The 22,063-nt window shown below is 39.5% G+C and overlaps 1 protein-coding gene across 1 annotated transcript in view; it reads left to right on the top strand.

The window, feature by feature from the left end:
- The window catches only part of GLB1 (galactosidase beta 1), a 42,163-nt gene extending 28,585 nt beyond the window's left edge, over positions 1 to 13,578 (top strand). Inside the window, exons 12-16 of the mRNA XM_059847877.1 lie at positions 2,355 to 2,444; positions 3,556 to 3,669; positions 4,682 to 4,813; positions 8,109 to 8,348; positions 12,125 to 13,578. Of these exons, the coding sequence (XP_059703860.1) occupies positions 2,355 to 2,444; positions 3,556 to 3,669; positions 4,682 to 4,813; positions 8,109 to 8,348; positions 12,125 to 12,385 (837 nt within the window). The 3' untranslated portion in view covers positions 12,386 to 13,578. The remainder of the gene's footprint in view (positions 1 to 2,354; positions 2,445 to 3,555; positions 3,670 to 4,681; positions 4,814 to 8,108; positions 8,349 to 12,124) is intronic.
- The last annotated feature ends 8,485 nt before the right edge of the window (positions 13,579 to 22,063 follow it).

Consider the following 22,063-nt stretch of genomic DNA (forward strand, 5'->3'; position numbering starts at 1 on the left):
TTCTATTCATTTCTGGTTTTGCTGTTCACCTAGGGCTAAGACTATTAATGCCCATGGAATTGTTCAATTCTATAAATTACCTTTGTCAGTGTTTGTGGACCTTTTGCTTCACAGCTCTTGTTGAAGACATGGTAACTAAATCTCCCCTGTGGCCTGGCAAGTCCTGCATATTGCTGTAACATTACTGGCTCCCTTGGAGGGACACAAGATAAGTAGTGGACCATGTGTGCAGTCTGGAATGTTTGGGAAATTTTACTGTGTGAAAGATGATTGCTATTTTAGATACAAGTTTTTAAAATGAAAACATAAGAGCAAGCTACTTTCATCAAAATTTTGCGAGCCGTGTTTGACCAGCAGTCTTCTTGCCCAAGTGAACATGCTTAGCTGTGGGCTAGTAAGGGTGACCCAACCACCAGACAGTGTTGGTGTTAGCTTTTATTTACTTACGACTTGCTTGTTCCTAGCTAGAGTAATGACAGGTTCATTTCAGAAGTCTGCTTAGATCTGTGTCTACATGGTTGTTGTGGTTTAATCCTGGTAGGCAGCTGAGCACCATGCAGCCACTCATTCTCTCCCAGTAGGGTGGGGGAGAGTGTCAGAAAGGTAGAGGTGTGAAAACTTGTGGGTTGAGATAAAGACAGTTCAATAGGTAAGCAAAAACTGCACACATAAGTAAAGCAAAATAAGGAGCTCATTTGCTACTACCTTTGCAGAGGGACACGCTCAGCCTTCCCCAGGAAAGCAGGGCTCCATCACAGAATCATTAATGTTGAAAAAAACCTCTAAGGTTACTGAGTCCAAGCATTAGCCCAGCCACTAGTGTGTTCTTCACTAAACCATGTTCCAGAGTGCCACATCACACACCTTTCAAACAATTCATGTCTGTTGGTTACTTGGCAAGATAAACACTGTCACGCCAAACATCTCTCCTTCCTCCTTTTTCCTCCAGCTTTTGTTGCTGAGCATGACCCCAATGGTACAGAATAATATACCTTTGATCAGTGGGGGTCAGCTGTCCTGGCTGTGTTCCCTCCCAGCTTCTTGAGCATCCCCAGCCTGCTCTCTGGTGAGAGAAGCAAAAAAGTTCTTGAATCTGTGTAAGCCCTGCTCAGCAATGACCAAAATATCTCTGTGTTATCGGCAGTCTTAGCAAGTATCCAAAACACAGCCCCATGCTAACTACTGTGAAGAAAATTAGCTGTATCCCAGCCAAAACTGCAGACTACATTATGTGTACATAGACAATTCTTGCTGGCTTCAGTTGCATCACTGCAAAATACTGTACAGTATTTCAGAACAACTTTCATGTAAGTTCTGCAGAAATTCAGTACTTCTGTTATTGAAGTACCTTCAGAAATTTTTACTGCTGTGAGTACTCTTACAGTATAGTTTTACTGGCTTTGGAACACCTTTTTTTTCTTCTTTTTTATTAACCATCTGAATGTAAATCTGGTATATGAGAGATATTTGAATGTCTAATGTGTTACCACTGAACAGTGACACAGTGTTCAGTTACTGCTGAACAGTGACAATAATTCTGGGGCAACAGACTGACATCTTTCATGAAAAATCATATGCAATTGATTTTTTGAGCTTGTAAGACATTAGGCATATTGTGTGCATTTTAACTAACCTAAAACTGATGATGGTGTTTGAGAGAGAATCGTAGATGGGTAGAGTACTCCATAATGGCAATTAAAAGCAATTAAATTGTACATAACTAAGTCCTTATTCAGTGAGGTATTTATGTGTGTGACTAGCCTAAACCTTGCCCCCAGTCTCATTAAAACCAATCCAGCTACTTCCATATGACAACTTAATTACAGCCTTAGAGTTTCTAAAATAATTTAAGACTACATAGGGTAAATTCATCTTGGATGGCTCTTGATGGAATTAAACTCTATCTCTATTTAGCTCAGAATGATTCTGGAGTAAGTCAATGGGAAACAGTGTCATTTCCCCTAGCTTGATTCTAAGTATAAATCAGCAAAATGCAGGTAATATATTGCTTTGTATTAATCATCTGGAGCAGTTGTGGTTGTTTATACAACTTCTATGAGAAACTCCTGGGGTAGTTCTAGTTAAATAATAAAGGGTTACTTTTACTTTTATGAATGCGTAGCAAAATTAGAGTACCTGTTTTTATTAAAACACTGCTCTCCATCTGGCATGTTTCTTTCAGAGTTCATCAGTCGTCTCCGCTATATTGTATTTTAAATGTCTGCAAGGATGGTGTAAAGATTTGTTCACCTTCTGGACACATGGAGCTAGCTGACTTGATGGCTGGATGTGCAGGCCTTATATTTGGACTGAAACTTACTGACCTTCATATGTCTGCCTTTTCTGTGCTGCAGGCAGGCACTGTGTTGGAGGTTCTTGATGGACTGTCACATTCTGGACCAGTGAGAAGCACTTACCCATTGACCTTTGTTGAGCTAAAGCAGGTGAGGATTCCTTCAGTAGTACCTTTGCAGTAATTTTGTGGAGTTTATTTGAACAACCCTCTGTGGTATTACTCTTCTTATGTCATGTCTTACACTTTGTCTATCACACAAGTAATAGTATTATAAAGGTATCCTGGATTTTTGCATTGGAGACCTTTTCATATTCTACACTGCTCCTGTTTTTGCACCTGAGGTTTTCTTCTTCCTGTGGATGTAGGTGTCTGTGCTGTCTAGGCTTTCACCTTGATTTCTCTCCTCTTGAAGTATTAATTTTCAGATCTTAAATGGCTTTTTTTTTTTAGTCATCTTCATAGCTCTCTGCTGGGTCTGCTTCGGTAGTTCTGTGTCCTCTCTTCCTGAGGAGCCCAGAACTGAACACAACACTCCAGATGTGGCCTCAAAAGGGCTGAGGAGAGGGGTGGGATCATCTCCCTTGACCTGTTGTCCATGCTTTTTCTAATGTCCTCAGGATACCATCAACCTCTTTGGCCCCCAGGGCACTGCTGGCTCAGGAACAGATTGTTGTCCACTAGGACCCCCAAGTCCTTCTTTTCAGAGCTGCTTCCCAGCAGATCAGCCCCCAGCCTGTGCTGGTGCATGGGGTTATTATTCCCCAGGTGTAGGGCCCTGCACTTGCCTTTTTCTGAAGCTTGCTATTTACTTCTCCATCCAACTCTTCAGCCTGCTAAGGTCTCAGGAATGGCTATGACTTATATTCTTTCCATTCCTGATGGGGAACTTAGTGAAAATTATTCCAAAATGTTCCTGATGTAAACCATGTAGTATTTAAGGCTAACTAGATCATGTTGACTTGATGAGTGTATCAATTTATAGGCACTGGGTGAGAAGTGAACTTCCAAGTTTTTTATGTAAACTCAGTTATAAAGGGATTTTCACCAGTTTACCTAAAGGTCACCCATTACCTAAAGGTCAAAGTAAACTCTAATCTGAAATGGTGTGTGTGATAGTTGCTGTCTGAAGTGAATGAAAGTTAGCATTTCAGTGCAGGCATGTAGGCAGAAATGTGAGATATTTTAAATTCACCTGAATTGAAACAAGAGAATTACTTGGTTCATTAATCTGTTGGTGGTTTTTCCTTTTCTTTTCCTAGTATTTTGGATATGTATTGTATAGAACTACACTTCCAAAGAACTGCATGGAGCCAACACCACTGTCTTCAACTTTAAATGGAGTCCATGATCGTGCCTATGTCTCTGTGAATGGGGTAAAATCATTGTTTACTGGTATTAATTTTTGCCATCAGTGCCCTTCATGAAAGTCAGGGATGCAGACTGGGTTTTTTTTTTTCCTCCTTTCTCCAGATCACCAAAGCAACCCTGATCATATTTAATTTCAAGAGAAAAATAAGGAAGTATATAGTTGATGCATACCCGATGTTCAAATTAGTATTGTAGAAAACATGACAATCTATTGTCTTGCCAGTTTTGACATATTTGAATGTTGATACATATTCATGACTGAGGTGAATAAACGACCTAGAGAATGGATTTACTTGCAGGTTTATGGAATATGTTACTGGTAGATATATTTGGTGGCTTTCTGCAATATTTGCAAAGATTTTTTTAGAAGTTTTCTCTTATTTCTTCCTTTGAGGGTGGAAGAAGGAGGAAGCCTGAGCCTATGTCTTACCTTATAAAACTGGCTTCTAACTACAGTTTCAAAAAAAAACAAAAAGAAAGTTTATTGTACAGAATGTAAACTTAGTCTTTCTTTCCAGAAGCAGGGTTTTGGCCTTGCTTAATGAGAATTAATATAAATTCATGTATTTTACAGTCAATTAATATTTGACACATATTGACTCTCATCACCTTTGTGTCCAGATCAAGCTCATCTCTCCTTGTGTTGTGGGAATAGGAATAAATAAAACTAAATATTGTTGCACACATAATTGGAAGATGAAGCCAATGATTAAATCACTGACATTGCCAAAAATATTTTCAGTTACTGGACTAAATTTGGGAACTTGCTTTTGTGAATCAGATGCATCAAAACCCACTATCACATCCAGTTGATGTACTGAAATGTGAATGTTTATTTAGAAGCCCTTTGTGTATGCGTGTGCTCACATGCAGGAGGTGGAGAGGAAAGGGATTTTCTTTACTCCTTTTTATCCTTTGTCACTTCTAATCTTTTCACGTAAGTTGAAAAAATAAGTAACAGGGCATTCTTGGCTTTCAGTGGTTATTGTTTTCTTCTTGTTGTTGCAATTCATATAGGTACCTCAGGGTGTCCTTGAAAGGGACAAATCACTTAAGATAAATATAACTGGGCAGGCTGGAGCAAATCTGGACATCTTGGTAGAGAATATGGGCCGAGTCAACTTTGGTAGATACAATAATGACTTTAAGGTAAGTAAAATCTATTGAGTTATTGGATTGTGATGGCTTTTCGTCTTTTCCACAGGTTAAAAAGAAAGTAGTGAATTAGGAAGAGCGAAACGGTCAGGATTAGACAGCTGTAACTTTACCTAAAATATAACTAGTCAGTAGTTTCCATTTGAGTTTTCCAGACACCAAAATCAATGTGAAATTAAAAGGTGCTAGACATCTTTTAAACTTTGTTTGTTCACTTACATTGTCAGCCAAAGTGACACCCACAAGATTTTCCAGTTCAGATGAGTTTATAAATAACAATATTAAAATTGTTTCTATAAACTCAAAAATGGGTTGGAAATTTGTCCAGAACTTGATTGCACTTTGAGGCTTGTGAATCCTGGGATTGCTTTTGGAGGCTGGGGGGATGTATATATGTGTACATAAATACCCGGTTGTATCTTTCTTCTTGTCCCATTTCATTTGTCAGCAGTGTACCCTTGCAGTACTCTGAGTGTGGCTGGGAAAGGCTGTCCATGAGCACTTCAGCATGCAAAAGTGCCAGTTCACCCAAACTGACCAGGTGTTACTATTATCACAGAGCTTGCCTGTGCTTCTGGGTGTGTGCTACACTTCAGAACTGTCACCTCCATGCATGAGTGGCTGTGGTGGGCTGACCTTGGCTGTGCTCATTCTGTCACTCCTCCTCCATCAACTGGAGACAGGGAGAAAATACAATGAAGGGTTTGTGGTTCAAGATAAGGACAAGGAGATCACTCAGAAATTACTGTCATGGTCAGAACAAACTCGACTTGGGCAACTCAATTTATTCTTAAATATGTCATCAAAGAGATGCTCCCAGAATCACTGATGGGCTCAGCAGTGGGTCTGTTCCAGAGTCAGCTGGAACTGTCTTTGTCTTACATGAGGCAGCTTTTGGCATCTCCTCAGAAAAGTCCCCACTGCAGCTCCCCTTGCTAACAAACCCTTGCCATGTGAACCCCATGCCATGGAGGTACCACTAATGTAGCTCTAGGAAGGACAGGGGTAAAAAATAAACTCTTCTGGTTTTAGACTTAATGGGATTCCCAGTGCTACATAACAGTCAATAAAAGACAGGACTGCTTTAGAGGTGAGTTTTGTATTATGTTTGTGCTGTATAGTTCACAGCATGCCTTTTTTTTTGATTTTTGATATTATTAGGATGCAGTAGGTAGTAGTAGTGCTGACTGTGCTCATACTGTCTCTTCAAGGTACTTTGCCTTTATCTGAGTGGCAGGGGAAGGAAGCTGGTACCCCAGTGTTTTGCCTTCATGTTGAGGCAGCAGAGATACTGCTTTTGTTTATTTATTTATTTATTTATTTACCGGCCAGATGATAAGGAAACCTATATGCTTAGTTTTAAATTAAGGTAAGAGAATGGAGGTTTAGAGGTTGGATTAAGGAGGTGCTCAGTTGCTGTGGTTGAGTTGAAATTCACACTTATACCTTTAAACCATATAAGAGTGAAAGCAGGTTTAAGAGGCGTCCATGGTGAAAATAATCCTATAAAAGCAGGATCCTTCTGTGTAGGAAAGGCAGCCTTCCTTGGATTGCTTTGGACTATGTGCATTGCTTCTTTTTGTAGACTCCATCCCTCGTGCTCTCCTTCGTGTTGATTTGAAAACTGGGTGTAATTATACCTTGAGTTTTAAAAATCCATGTGCTTTTGGAAATCCAGTTAGGGGAAGAGGTTCCTGTCTTGTGAAGCCTTGCATTTTTTAGCAAAGAGGATAGGTTTTCAGGTTTTGTTTGGCTTGAGTTTTATCTCTCTTTTGAGCTTGAAATGGAACTAGGCATCTAGCTTTTGGGAAGGAATCTTGAAAGGATTTTGGTTTTAAAACATCCTGTTGATCTAAGTCATGTTGTTAAAAGACACAAAGGAAGGAAGAGTGTGGTTTCTGTTATATTATGTGTCTTTTCACATGCACACTGCCACCTATATCTCAGTTTTACTCAGAAAATTTATATCCACATCTTGGTACACCAAGACATTAATTTGCACAAAAGCAGAGAAAGTGGTATTTACTTCCTACAAATCTTCTCCAGATAAGCATCACTGAATGTGTATTCTTACGCAGACCTAAGTAAGAATGTTTAGTAGGTACTTAATATAATTTGAAAAATCACTCTGTTCATAGTGCCTATGGATGAACTTAGGGAGGCAGGTTAGAAAGTTCAGGCTAAAGTTATGTTGCATTATTTCAATTGGTTGCTAGACAGAGTAGAGTCTAGGTTGTATAGAAAAGTTTTGTCACTTTTAACACTTGAAGACATTTTATTTTGACATAAGCAAAATAAGCTCCTGTTCTTTAAAGTGGACATTAGGTAAAGGAAGAGAAAACCACTTAGTGCTCCTACAGATGGTGAGCCTTTTGGAGACAGTGCAATGCTTAGGAGATATCACAGCAGACACACAACTTAGTATCATCTCTCCAAAGGCATGGAAACTGTGGTTTGCTTGTTCCTGTTTGACGTGTGATGTTTGCAACATAACTTGTGTTGCACCAGCTGTGAAAACCAGCTTCTGTGCAGGGTCTTTTCAAGCAGTTAAAACCAGCCCCTTGCACTGCACTGAAACACTGCTTTAGGAACCATTACTGTAACAAAGTTAGGGTGTGTGCAGGGGTAACTTCATGTTCTTTTCATTCTTCTTAAATTATGACCTTACCTTGCTTTGGCATTCAGTGTGCAAGCACCCTGGTGTGCTGTGAACCACTGTGTACATGGTCCCATAGAAATGAGGTGGGATTCCATGGGCTTGAAGCTGGCTGTAAGCTGAAAGTATTTCACTGAATTGGGCATGTGCACTGATTTTATGATACTGTATTATGTCTGGAGAAGATTTGTGGGAAGTAAGTACCACTTTCTCTGCTATTGCGCAAGTTAATGTCTTGGGTTAGTGACTCAGTGATGGTATCTCAGGCTTAATGACATTTAATGTTGCTTCTCCTTTTTATTAAGCCTCAGGTTTTGGAATCATCTCCATGTAAAAGCAAAACAGAAGTTTTTCCAGTTACAGGAAAAGAATTTGAAAAAAAACCTTGTGTATCAATGAAAGACTGAAACTCTGAAGAGGAACAGATCTTTCACAGACAATAAATGAAGCCCTTTATTTTTAAGCAAAGCTTATAACTTGGTGAAGACCAGATGCTTAGTTTTTTCGTACACAGATTGGCAGCCAGCTGTTACTTTGATTCAGTTTTTATTTGTGACTGATTTATAGTTACACCCAAATTACTTCATTAACATCAGCTAATTATATTTTTGTGTTCTTTCTTCTTCCTCCTAGGGTCTAGTTTCAAATTTAACTCTTGCTCAAGATATACTTGTTGGATGGGAAATCTATCCTCTAGACATAGATGGAGCAGTGAACTACAACATTATTTATCCCCTTCATCACCAGAAGACATCTGCTGTCAAAACACTGAGTTACGAAGTACCTACATTTTACACGGGTACTCTTTCAATTCCTGGAGGGATTCCAGACTTGCCACAAGACACCTATGTCAATTTTCCTGGTTGGACAAAGGTACAAGTTTTTTGCTGTAAAAACCTCAAAGTCCACTTAGAAAGCTACTGAAACTTCTATGGACGATCAAAGTCCCCCTCTCTTAGATGGGTAGAAGTTGGTCATAGAGATGGGTGTCTCAAATTTATTTAAATTACTAAGAAATAGATTCTTTGCTTTAAGTAAATCTGGGGATAAAGCATTAAGAAAAGGGAAACATATTCAAAAGATACATGGTGTTGATCTAGAAAGTGGAGCATCACAAAAAAAAAAACCCCAAAACCAAAACAACTGAACCAATCCACGCAAGTTTTTCAACAGTGAGAAAGATTAACTGTCAGGCTGTTTAGAAGTGTTGCATTTGATTGTGAAGGGGTTTTTGGATCATATTTGAGGTGCTGTGTTAGGAACTATGGATCCTGTTGCAAAGCATAAAGAGTGTTGGACTCTGTGGCTGGTGGTGTGCCACAGATATGGATCTAATGCATGGAGAAGGTTACCTGTACCTGGACTGAATGGGCTTGATCAGGGAGCACTGCTGTGAGAAGCTTGTGGGCAAATCTTTGCCAATAGGAATTTCTCACAGGGTTGGAGTGTAGCTAGAGCAGGAAGGAGTGTGTTTTCACAGCGCCATGTCTGAAACCACCAGCATGCAGGATGGGTGAGGAGCAGCTGAGCTGCTCCTGGTGGCAGGCACAGGGAGCAGTGTGTGCACTGAAGTGCTACTCTCTTGGAAGCCTAAGTGTTTAAGTCCAGGCTTTAGGGAAATGTCTGTGGCAGTGTTAGGTAGCAAAATTGTTCTTTTCTGAAACAATTAATTTACTGCTATTAAAATAAAGTAGGAGAAAGAGCTGCTTTTGGTCTGTCTCCACTGCCAGTATTGTAGTGGTTAAAGCACTTCACAATATGCAGAAGGCTGTGATTCATTGCATGCTCTTGGTATTGCTGACACTGAGCTTAGGTGAGGAAGTCTGACTTGGTCCCTGTTCCTTTATATGTGCATGTCACAAAATTGCTGAATAAAATTGAAAAAATAGCTTTTTTTTCATGGCAACTGGAATCTTAGACCTTTTTAGTAAATTCTGTGACCCTATCAGTCATAAATCTTCAGGAAGCGAGGTGGCCATACCTGCCAGTTGGCAAACTGACGTATTTAAAATGGCAGGCTAGTCCAAGAATTCTTAGGTACTGGTGGAAATCTTTTCCTCTGATCTATAGAAACCTCTGTTTTATGTAGTTTGTATACCCTCTAAAACAGTCCTGGGTAAAGATTTCAGATGAACTTAAGTTTGGCTGTTGAATTTATCCTTCAAGCTTTATATGGATTGGACGAGAGTTTTAAGTAAAATACCTGGAAGCTGAGACTTTCAGATTACTTTACAAATGAGCAAATGCCTTTTAGGTAGATGGGTATAAATTCCAGTCACTGTATGTGGGCCTTAGTTCCTTGCATGGCACTGTGTAAATTGCTCAGTTGTGGAGTGGGACTCTTAAAAGGGATTAAAATTCACCTGAGTAGTTGAAAAACCACAGAAGCAGCACTTATCAAGAAAACTTAATGTCCTAATGGTGGCTCTGTCTTTGCAAAAGCAAGGAATATAGCATGAGGGACAGCCTGGAAGGAAAGGTGCAGTATTAACAGTCATGACCTATGTTGTAGCTTGCTTGCCTTCAGTGCTTTTTAAACCCTTCAGTAGTAATAAAACTTACTCCACTCTCACATGAGGAACCATGATACCCTTAAATCATACATACCACTGAGTGAATATTTAGATTTATTGGACCTTTTTTTTCTTCAAAAGAAAGGAGGATTTGGGGTCAGAACTGTTCTTGTTTTCTGTGGAATTATGGGCTATATTTGCTGTCCCTGCTAAAGGAAATCTTGCTTGTGAAGATTAAGTTCTTCCCTCTTTTATTTTGTCTAGGCCATATTTATTAGTAGATATAATGTCATAATTTGCTTGTTTGGTGCATACGTATTCCTGAGTGTGGAGTCTTTAGAAACTGCAGTGTTAATAAAGACAGTTTGTAGTTGAGAAATTTAAGTTCTTAGCTTTACTGGAAAAAGGAGCTACAGCCAGTGACTGATTCAGATCAGAAACAGAGAACTGTCTGATCATATCTCCTGCATCAGAACTCTAGTGCAGTTGATTCCCACACTAAACACCTACTTCTCACAGGTTACTGTCATTCTCTGTGAGAGGAGGGCCACTGTCTAGTGGGTACACTCACTCATCCATCTTGTGTGTGGGGAGCTTGCATTCATGCCATGTTTTCTTCTAAACCTGCTACAGAAAGTACTGAGTTTGAATAAAGATAGACTTGATTTTTTTAAAAAAGCGTTTGAGGTCAAGGTTTATTAACACCTTGGCAGAACATTGCAAGATAGGATCTTATACCACGGAAGTGGATACAGAGGTGAAATAACTCAGCTGCATTTGTATGTTACTGACTCCTTAAAAAGTTTCTCTTGTGAGTTTCATAAAATTTATTTTCATAAATACCTGAAAAAAGAAACACCAGAAAAATACCACCAAAGCAGCTTGAACGGCAATACTTGTTATATTACATTTTTTCTTTTGTAAATTGTGTTAAAATATTCTGATTTCAGCTATCCCAGACAACTTCAGAAATCACTGAATGCAGTAAAAGACCTACTTTCCACTGATTCAGACAATTTTATTATGCCATGAGTCTGGTTTTCCTCTGTGTTTTGATTACCAAAGGTCAAAGCAAGAGGGAGAAACATGGGTGCAGTTATCTGTTTCCATCCCTTTTCTTGACACTAAACTCTTGCTTTATAAACTGTGAAAGGAGACTTTGGAGGAGTAAAAGCAAATTATTTATGCAAATCAGCAGTATATCCTCCCTCTGTCTTGCTTAAGAACCAAGACTCAGCTCAATTCAGTAGGAGTCAGTTTACAGTTCTACTAAACATTCTGCAGCCTGCCAATTTATGGACTTTTGGAAAAATCTGCATTTATGTCAGTTCAGTGTGTCTATAGATAAATTAATGTTTTGACTTTTATACTTTTTTTCCTTGCTCATTTATTTTAACCTTATGAATTTAAGGTATTTATGATGATAGTACAGTGTTTTGAACTAGGGATTCTGACCACCTCAACTATAAAAAGCAATTTTGAAAATTGGTATGCTACAGTTTCATTGTACTTAAAATAATACTAGGAGATCCCAAGGCTTTTAATGGTTGTGTGTGACTACAACAGTACTTTATTGCAGTGTGATTTCACAAGTACTTTTGTCGACCCACCTATTACAAGTAAAAGAGAGATCTGAATTTCATGTGTCTAGACAAGCTGTATCTTGCCCTTGAAATCACAGAGGAGGGACTACCAAGGTGGTGTAGTCTTATACTTGTACAGAGAACCATAAAAGCCTTATGATCTGCTTTTTTCTTCTATGAGTTCATTCTCCTTTTAACAATTAGCTTCAAGCAAATACAGTTTTTGGATTTGTCTTGGTCTTAAGCTTGTGGCAAAAATCAGTGCAAGGAGCTTGCAGTTGTTTTTCTAGTTATTGTCATATTTGGAATTACTGCAGTATTTTACCACTTTCTTTTTAAATATTAGCAATGGCTTTAACTGCTCAGGGAATTTAAGTTCTTTTGACTGTCATTAGCATTTTTTTGTACAGATTTTCTATCCTTGTGTTCGATCAAAGTGAAAGGTGAAGGGAGTTCAGTTACTATATCAAGAATGTTATGCTTAAGTCTATTTTGTCATTTCACCTCTGACAGATTATTAAAATGTTGGTTTTTTTTCTTTCTCTCTTAACAGGGGCAAATTTGGATCAATGGCTTTAATCTTGGTCGCTACTGGCCAGCCCGTGGTCCTCAGCTGACCCTTTATGTTCCAAGGAATGTGCTTGTTGCCTCGGCGCCAAACAACATAACGGTGTTGGAGCTGGAGCGCTCTCCTTGCAGCGCCCAGGCGTGCGAAATAGAATTTGTAGATGAACCTAATATCAATGCAACCCTACTGCATGAAACTGAAAAACCCCCACTCTTTGTTAGAGAGATGTGGACGAGGCATCTATAATGATTCGAGTATTTCTTTATCTTCCACCCTCAGCCCTTTGCTTCTCTTGCCCTAAAACCATACTGTGTAACACAGGGTCTTCGAAAAAGGGAAGTTGTTTAGGTGAGGCAACTTCTTAAATCCTTCAAGGAGGTATATTTTTTAAAATCTCTCAGTTAAATATTGAATTTCTTTTTAAAAATAAAAGCTGGAGCTTTGAAATTTGCCTTGTACTGTGAAATTGAACTCAACTGGAAGATAATGTTTTCATCAGCCTAGTAAAAATGTAGTCCTTGTACTCCACTTATACTGCAGTAACCTTCCTATGTTTTTATTTTTCACCACATTTTGCAACTGGAGAGAGGAGCCTACAAAAGGTGTGCAGCCCCCACAACCTTGCTGGTTTCACTTAAGTGGACCGGTAAGTCAGAGCTGCCAATAGACAAGACACTTTCAGCTTCCCTAATCACTTTATTTTAGTTTCATTTAGCTTACTGTGAGCATTGAGTGGATCTCATTTTTTAATGCAAGTGACTTTCAGAAAATTTCAGTTGATTTCTTATAGGACCAGTGAGAAAAACTGTGGAAGAGAGCATTCAAATGCTATCTGGTCCAAACAGCAGTAACATGGAGTCTGCATCTGTCTCCTCTTGGAAAGCCAATTTACTGCTTCCCTATTGCTGTCTCTGAAGACTTAAAGTAAATTGATAAGTACAAAGACATGTGAAATTTAGGCTGCTTTGATGGAACCACAACCTCTGACTAAGCCTGCCTGCAGAATGTGATTTTAAAATGATTAATTTTTTCTTTATTCTTTTTGGTTTGAGTTGGGTTTTTTCTGGTTTGTTTCTTTGTTTCATTTCTTTTTTTTCCCTATTGGTCTTGGTGTACCTGCTTTTCATAGGCCAACACCTTGGAAGTGGAATGCTTTAAGTTAAAGAATTTTATTTCTCTTTTAGTCATTAATTCACATCAATTCTTTTGTTCCAGTAAACTGATGGTCTTTGTAAGTGACTGATATTTGCAAAGATGCACAGTACATTTGACTTTCTGCAGACAGAATCTTCTTTTTGATTCTTGTGATTTTGGTGTCAGTCATGCAAATTCCATGGTGATATTTAAACAACAGAAGGTGATCAAATCAGGTATTTTCATAATCTGTGATTTCTTGGAATTTTGTCTGGCATTATTAAAATGATTCTTTAAAGATTAAATTTTTGCTCTGTGTGTTTGAGAAGTAAAAAAAGGATGAGAGAATTATGAGCATTTATATTATGAGAGAAATGAGATTGTAGTCTCTGTGGATGAGGAGTTATTGTTATTAATGTCTTGTTTATTTTCTCTGTTATGAAGATCTGTACAAAGAAAAATGAAGCAGCTATGATGAGCTGACCATATACTGGAGGTGCCACCCTTTTCTGAGATGGCCAGTGCGAGATCCTGGCTATTTCTTCTGGTGAGGACCAATGCTATCACTGAAGAAGAGGGAGTAAAAGAGCACCACCCACTTCATGTCTGCTACGTGTTTGGCATGTTTGATGGGCTTTCAAAGGAGACGAATGTGGCTCATCCAGGATGGAGCAGTTCTCTTAAATTTGGACCTCACATGTCAGTTCCAGGGTCTGAGGGTTGTGCGTTCCATACCCAGACATGATTGATTCATGGAATGGTCTGCTCTGACCACAGATTTTTTTCTTTCTTGGCACCATCACTATGGAGAACCTGGAATGTGCTCTGCATGCAATTAATTATCAAGTATTAGTTACCTCAGAGCTAGGCCTTGAAAGTAAAGGAGGAAACAGAATCAGTTTTTAACTGATGGGTTTTGTGGCTTGGAGTGTGCAGAATGACAGTCCTATTCATGTATTATTTAAGCTAGTGATGTTACAGCTGGCAGTATTTTTATTTGTATGGCAGTTAGTGCTGTGAGGGCAGTAGAACTCCTGGTTCTCACTCTAACTTCTTTACATCGTACTTGTGAAAACGTAGTGTGATCTGTGAGACTTAACTTTTCACCATGAAAATTGTGTAATATTACCAGCAGAAGGGCTTTGCATCAAGAATTATAAACATGAATCTGATTAGTTCTAAGAATAACAATAACAATGTGGAAAGAATGGGTTTAAAGTTTTTCAAGTAGTGCTCTAGATAGCTTCTTTAGCCTGCTTGCCTATTTACTGCTTGCAGTGAAGTGGTCTCCTGTCTACAGAAAGGAGCTGGAAATTGTGGCCCTGATTCCTAATCCTCTTCTACCTACATAGAAACACTGCTGGAGATGTAATTTGACTATGCAGAAGGGAGGTCCCTGTGACAAAGGACCAGAGTACAGCTCTAGGAGGAACCTGTTGCCAGTTACTGCTGCTTTACCAAGGATGTGTCTGCAGGTGCTGCAGCTGAGTGTTCTGCCCTGCCTGTGCCCACACTGGGGCACTGTGCCCACACCACATGCCTGGGACTTACCTTAGGTTTCTTAGCCTTGGCATGGAGTCCTGCTGGGACTGTGATACAAAACAGGACAATGTGGCGTTTCCTCCTTTGCAGCCTCAGGCAGGTCAGTTATTTTAACCTGTTTTCAAATGTAGTTCAGCCCTGTCTGAAGTGGAAATGTAATCTGAATTAAACCTTCTGACTGAGGGAAAATGAGTAAGAGAAGAGGAGCCATAGGGAGTTACCTGGCTCACTTTCTCACTTTGACCCAGTAGGCAAGGCACTGATGGGCCCAGTTTCAATTTGGTTTTGAAAGAAAAGGTGTGAAAGCATTGTCAGACCCCTGGCTGGTATCTGTGGTGTACTTGTATGAACTATTCCAAGTGCTGGAGTTCAGCAGGATGGTCCCTCTGGTGGAGGCAGCTGCCTCCTGAAGGCCTGGCAAGAAGGGATATTCTTAATGCTAAAACTGTGGGTCCTCAAATCTTTCCTCGTGCATCTCCTTGGGAATTTGCAAATTCTTTTCTTACACAGGAGCTGAGTAATGAGCACAGTGTTTTCTGATTTTGGCAGACAGTACAAGTATGATATTTGGTTGTAATTAATAAAAACCAGAAGTTTTACACTGATCCCCTCTGGAAGGTAGGCAGATGCTTGCAATTCTGTAGGAGGATGCCCTTTGAAATCTACCCATAGAGTAGCGGTAGCAGCTCAGCTTAGCACAGATTTTTCGTTTTTCAGCTCTGGAGTGGGGGTTTGTAAACTTAGTCTATAATTCTGTCTGTGCATGAATGAAAGCCTTTAAATGTGATTATTTGGGATGAATGAGCAAATAGAAGAACAAGAACTGGCTGTGTGCTATATAGTTGAATTCTATTTCTTAACTTATGTATAAGACTCTTTCATAATGTAACTATCTTACTAAATGTTAGTCAACATTTTCTAGTCCCTGAATGACAGGACTGAGACTTGACCTTGTCTTCCTTTAGACTCTTTGGGCCTTTGGTAATTCTCTGGTGCAGACAGCTCTCCAATCTCCTGCTATCCAATCTCTTTGGGAGCTTCACAGTGCCTATTGTTTTCTTTTGCAGCTTTTTGGGTGAAATACTCATTTTTCGTTTGCACAGTTTGAATACTTGCAGGAGTGACTAGAAATAATCCTTCTGCCTGGACAGCAAGCACTATCCACCTGACAGATGTGTGTCAGGTGTTCAGAAATTACAATTACAGAAGAAGGATAATCCTGTGGTTTGCAGTGTGCTCTGAAGGAGGTGATGCTGTTATTGTACAGAATGAGAAGGTGACAACATTTTAACAGATAATACATGGTGAAAGGTTTGTAAGAGATGAGCTAGCCCTATGTCTCTCTACCCTGAGGCATCATCATTTGTATCTTAAATATTCTCAGTGTGTTTCTTTAACCTAGCCTTCAAGATTTCTTGTGATGAAGACTCCATTCTTTCCTGGGCAAGTTATTCCAGTGTTTACTATTGGGAAACTTGTTAGCAGTAACCAAAGCCATCATTGCTGTATGTAAGCCAGTTATCACTTTCACTGTCCACAGCCAACACAAAGTGTGTATTTGTGCTTTGAGGCTGTTTTGTGCCCTCTCACTTACTTTCTTATCTCTCTTTTAACTTATTTAGAGACATTTTAAGAGGTGCAGGGTAACACAGAGAAGATTTAGCAAGGATGGGAAAGGGCAGCAAGCTCCTGAATGACTTGGTCCAGGTGCTACAGCATCTCTTTTTGATAGAAATTACTGAATTGCAAGAAAGTTGTCTTGCAGGCTGGGACTTAAACGCATAGCAGTTAACCTCAAAGTCCTGGCTGGGAGCTCGTGTGACAGAAGAAACGAAACTGCAGAAGAATGGGGTCTGCTTTGGTGGTTCTCCTTCAATGAGAAGGCAAAACTAGGCAGAAATAGATTATCCTAGAACTTGGTGCCATGGGCTGAATGGAAAAATGTTGGAAAACTACATCAGAAGTATCTTTCTTATGTTTTTGCTGAATAAAGTGTGTATGTTTAAAAATCCCTTTTCAGAAGATATTTCCTGTTGCTTGTTACGTTATCAAATATGGGAGTAGTGACCTTCCCCTGCTCTGGGGGAAATGTTGAAGGTCTCTGTTACCCCAAGACATTTCACAAAACCAGAGCTTATTTCAGGTAATGCAATCCCCTTTGACTAGGATATATGGTGTGGCCAAGGAAACTGGGATATATTTAAGAACTCCTGTTTTGGGCTTTAGCACATACACCTGTCCCTCAGGAGGCAAATATATACAGAGCTTCAGAGTCAGGATCTTAGGAAGGTCCCTCATTTAACTCCATAGTCTTGGACTAGGAAGCACAGACTTGTTCCTGAGACTCCCCAGCACAGTTTGATAGCAGACCCTGTGCCAGCACCATGGTAACCTCGCTGTCTTGCACTCTGGTGTTGTGTTTACAGCTGCATGATTGTAATTTAGCCTTTTAAAATCTTTTGGTGGACAAGAGATGGGAAAAACTGTCACCTTTATAAAACTGAAAATTGAGTTTGAAACTCCAACTGGAGGTACCTTTGTTAAGTGGAGTGGATTTGTTGAATATCAGTGCAAATTTGTTGAATATCAGTGCAAATTCAGTAGGAAATTGCAGGCAATTTCTATCATCAGAAAGGTTTTTCCTGTTTTCTTTTTCACTGTAAGTATATGCACTATTTTTATTAAACTTAGTGCTTATTTAGGGCTCATGCTTCTATACTAATATTAACTGAGCATTTTCAGTGTTTGTAAATGTGCGCCAGAGCACAGATCTGGGCCAGAGTGGACAGATGCCTAGCAACTCATCCCTGTGATGCTGTAGCTAAGAAATTCTTACTTGTTTCCTGTTTCATTCTTCATGAACTCTTGCTGGTTCTTCCTCTCACAGTAGGGAAGTCTTACATGTAGAGAAACTGCAAAAATTCCCTTCAATATGTCTTTATTTGTCAAAATGGAGTTGATCTCAAATCCTTCCACCCATTGGCAGTTTGCAAGCTGGATGAAGATGCCTGTGCATCCAGCTTGCTTATGCCTGTCTCCTTTCTTTCAAATTTCATTCAGAGGTTCCTTTTCTCAAGTTCCTCTTGGTCAGGTGTACAGAGTGAATACTCTTTATGGATCTCTAGTCTAAATTTAGCCAGAAGTCTGCCCTGGCTGTGGGCTTGTCCAATAGCACTGTCCAAAGCATTTGCCCTGGGAGAGGGTGAACTGCTGTTGTGTCTTGTGGCTGTGGGATCTGGTTTTGTTCCTGTGCTATGGGTGAAGGGGCTGTCCAAAGCACAGGATGAGGAGAAGGAAGAAAAATAATCTGATAGCTTGCTCCTAACTTTCCTCATGCCTTGCCTGTTGCTGATCTTTAGATCTTTCTTCTGTTTGCTAAAAGTGTTGGTTGCTGTTTTCACAGCAAGCAGAAATGGAATAACATAGAAACTGTGCAGAAGAAAAATTTGCACTCTTTTCTTGTGTCTTCCATGTTAAATTCTATTTCTGGATGTTGAAACACTCTGCTGTACCATCAAGGCTTCCTGGAAGACTAAACTCTGAGAGATGGGTCTGGATCCTGCTTACACTTTACATATTTTCTTTTAAGCTGTTTTGCTTTTTCCCTCTAAATTTTAGGATGTGGTCTGTACTAATAATAAATAGATAAATTCAGTGTGCTGAAGAACCCAAGAGCCTTATACTGAACTCACAAAGTGTTAGCATGATTTCCTGCAAAATACTGTCTTTTGTCTTCTGCATCCTCATCTGTGGTTCTTTGCTGGTCCTTTGATCCAGAGCAGTATCTACTTCAAAAGCTGAAGTCAAGACAATGTGGGTCTTTTGACTGTGGCCAGAGACACTTTCAGATGTGACTTTGTTTAAAGCACTGAGTCCATCTAGCTTGTGCTGAAGTAGAGGAAAGTTTAGCAGAAACAGCTAGCAGCAAGTTGCCTATTTTTAACTTTTTCTAGATTAACCCCTCAGGTCTGTTTGCTTTCATTCAAAGGCTTCAGAGGTGCTGGGGGAAAAAAAAAAAAATAGATCCTCTGTGGATTAGCTAAATTTTTTACTCTTCCTAATGTCTTTTATTGTGATAAGAGGGACTACATACTGTTACCACCCCAAAACTAAGCTTTTTCACCCATCCTAGGAAACAAGGAGAACTTGGACACATGCCAGTAATTTAGATGCAAGAGCAGACGCTACCTATGCTGAAATGAGCCAGGAGGCTTTTTGTTGTGGTTTTGTTTTTTTCTTTTAAATTCTGAAAAACTCAGTCCATGCAAAGATACTGAAAAGAGATCAAAGTAGTAGCATACTTGACTTTCATGAAAGCTGTTTCTCCTGTTCCTGTAGGTACAGTACAAAGTGCTGTAACTGGGGATGTTTAAGCACTATGAAGCTACAAACTAAAAAGAATATTCAGTGTTACAAAGCATGATCTGGATTTGAAGCCTAGTGAGAACTGGGGAAAGCATGATAATATGTGGGGTAAAGGGTGGGTTCTTTTTTGGTTTTGATTTTGTGTTGGTTTTGCTTTCCTTGGTTTTTTGTTTATTGGGTTGTGGTTGTTTGGGTTTTTTTTTTCTTTTTAAACTAAGCAGGTTGGCATTGGAGAGGGGAAGGAAAATAATTTCCCCTTCTGGTAACTCCAGCTACAGGCTGTGGCCTTGCATCTCACCAACCTGGCAAAGGTGAATGATGCTGAGCTCTGTAGTTTTCAGATTTCTTAGCTACAAGTGGAGAATTTTACATGAAAAAAGGGAGGTGAACTGTAGTAAGGTTCAGCTTCCCTGGCTGGATGTACAAAGTGGGGAAAATTAATCCAAATCCTAATAAAATCTGCCTAACTGCAAGAATGGGCAATGTCCATCAGTACCAGCACTGCTGGTACTTTCTCCCCTCTGCTCGTCACCATCTTGTCTTTCATTTTATCTGAGCAAGGTAGAAACCATGCTGGTTCTGTCAGTCATTGATAGGAATCATCTATTTTCAGTTCACAAAACAGTAAGTTGGATGATCTCTGGTTTGCTTTCACTGTGGTTGCTGGTGAGCAAGCACCTTCTCTGGACACATAACCGTGCTGTTGTACTTCTCCTGCAAGGTGAGTGAAAGAACCTTCAGAGATTCCCAAGGTTTCTTCTCTCTCTCAGTTTGTTAAGGATTTGGCACAGCTCACAAGAACCCTTTTGTCTCAGAGGCTGAGGGCTTTAAAAATACACAAAGATCGGTTCCTATTTTTTGTTGCATTTGATCTCTTTATCTCATTTAGTAGAACTTTGTTTTTTCATGTAAGATTAGTGGCACTGAGTTTGTCTAAGGTCCATCTAGCCCAGTATCTTCTTTTGAAGTAGATCATATCAGATCATCTTTTTTTGAGTTTCAGGACTTGGAAATTTAAGGTGAAGTCTTTTTTTTTGTACAAAGTTGAGCTAGAATTTCAGTGTTTTTAAGTTCTTTTTAGTACAACAGACTCAGACTTTGACTGCTGATTCAGCTGCTCGTTTGCCATGACTCAGTTTGCAAAATTAACACCCCAAAACCCTGAAGTTCATGCTCTGCAAGGCAAACTGGAGTAGAGCAATTGAAATAATTTAAATGTATGAGTTCTGTTCAACAGCCTTGGTTGGTGCTCCACAGTGTATTCTGATTTGGGAGGTCGCTCATTTGTTGTCAGGCTGCAGACCTTTTGATGCAAAATTGTGATGCTGGTTAGGCTTTGAAAGAATGTTCCTATCCTTTCTTGTGAAGTTCTGTTTTTTCCTGTTACCTGTTTTAGTGCGTTCATGCAAATTGGTGAAACCCCCTGCTGATTACAAATGTCAAAACCTCAGTTAAATTGGGCAAGCAAGTTAAAAAGATGTAGGGGTTTAGTCTTCAAACCTTCATGGTTCAGGACAATCACCCATTGGCTGAGAAATGTTTGGAAGAATTGCTTAAAACCAAAGACTTGTGTTTAGAATAATGCATTATGAAGTCGTTTTCATCTTCTGTGGAAGGAGATTAAACTTTCTGGGCTGTGAGTAAATGAGAGTGCATGGTTCTTGATGTCTTCACAAAGCAAAAAATCTAGCAAGTAATACACAGATTTTTGTTTCTATAATACTGTCTATTTGTAGTACTTTTCATCTGCAAAATGCCTTGTTTTACAAAGGAGGGCAGAGTTTATATTTCTATGTGGCAAATGCAAGACTCAGATTGACCAACATCCCTTGCAAAGCTAAAGGTCGAACCTCAACAGACTTTGTTTGTTTTCAGGGAGAAGTATAGGACTAGGGCACTACAGTCTGGTTTGGGTGTATTAACTCAGATTGAGAGGTACTGATATGGCTGGTTACTTCTGCCTGGTTGAAGTCTGCACCACCACGATAAGGAAGCCAGTGCAGATGGTGGAGGGCATTTAGTAAGGCGGTGTTAATAAAGCATAGGGGTTTTTTTTCTAAACATGGCCATTATCTGCACAAATACAGCTGCTGCCAATTGCATTCTGCCCCCATCCACCACAGTCTGTCTGTGTGGGACTCACTGCATTTGCAGTCACAAAGGAGAAACAGACTTTCATTCAAATGTCACATCTGGCTGCTGAGTCTCTACGAGGTCTCACCTACCGGGTCCTCAGCTGCTGCTCTTGTGCCATTCCCTGACCAGGCAGCTGGGGCTTTTGTTGTGAAGGATCCCAGTGATTTTTTTTTTGTTTTTTAATTTCTTTTTTTTACTGTATTTCATTTTGATTTTGCAAAAGCAGTAACTTTGTGGAATCTTGTGGCCTCAGGTCTAGAAAACATGGCAGAATTTTTTAAGTCTAAAATTAACATTGATACTAGCTGCCTATTTGTTCCATTGTTGGGTGGTGTCAGCTCTTCCACAGCTATCTCTGTACAATTAGTTGACAATTATAGACATTTTTTTTACATTTCTCTAGGAACCTGGAAGCCTCTATATACCCACTGAATTATGCTGATATGACAATTCCAGAATTTGGCATGTGCCCTCCTGAAAATTCAGGTCACATTCAGTTGTATGATATTACGACTGAGGTCTTTATTGTAAATTACCTTAGAGAAAAGGTGGACTTTTTTAGTTCCCCCTTGTTTATGGCAGTATTAATAGTTGCTCTGCCTCTGTGCAAACCTGTTCCTGGAATAAAAAAAAAAAAAAACAACATGCAAATTAAAATTCAGCAGAACCTTGTGTATCTAGTACTAACCTTCCTTTCGCAGTCTCTGACGCAAATTGTAAATAGTTATCACTTAAGAGTTGACCTTT

The sequence above is a fragment of the Haemorhous mexicanus genome, chromosome 1 (genome assembly GCF_027477595.1).
Source record: "Haemorhous mexicanus isolate bHaeMex1 chromosome 1, bHaeMex1.pri, whole genome shotgun sequence".
NCBI classification, from domain to species: domain Eukaryota; kingdom Metazoa; phylum Chordata; class Aves; order Passeriformes; family Fringillidae; genus Haemorhous; species Haemorhous mexicanus.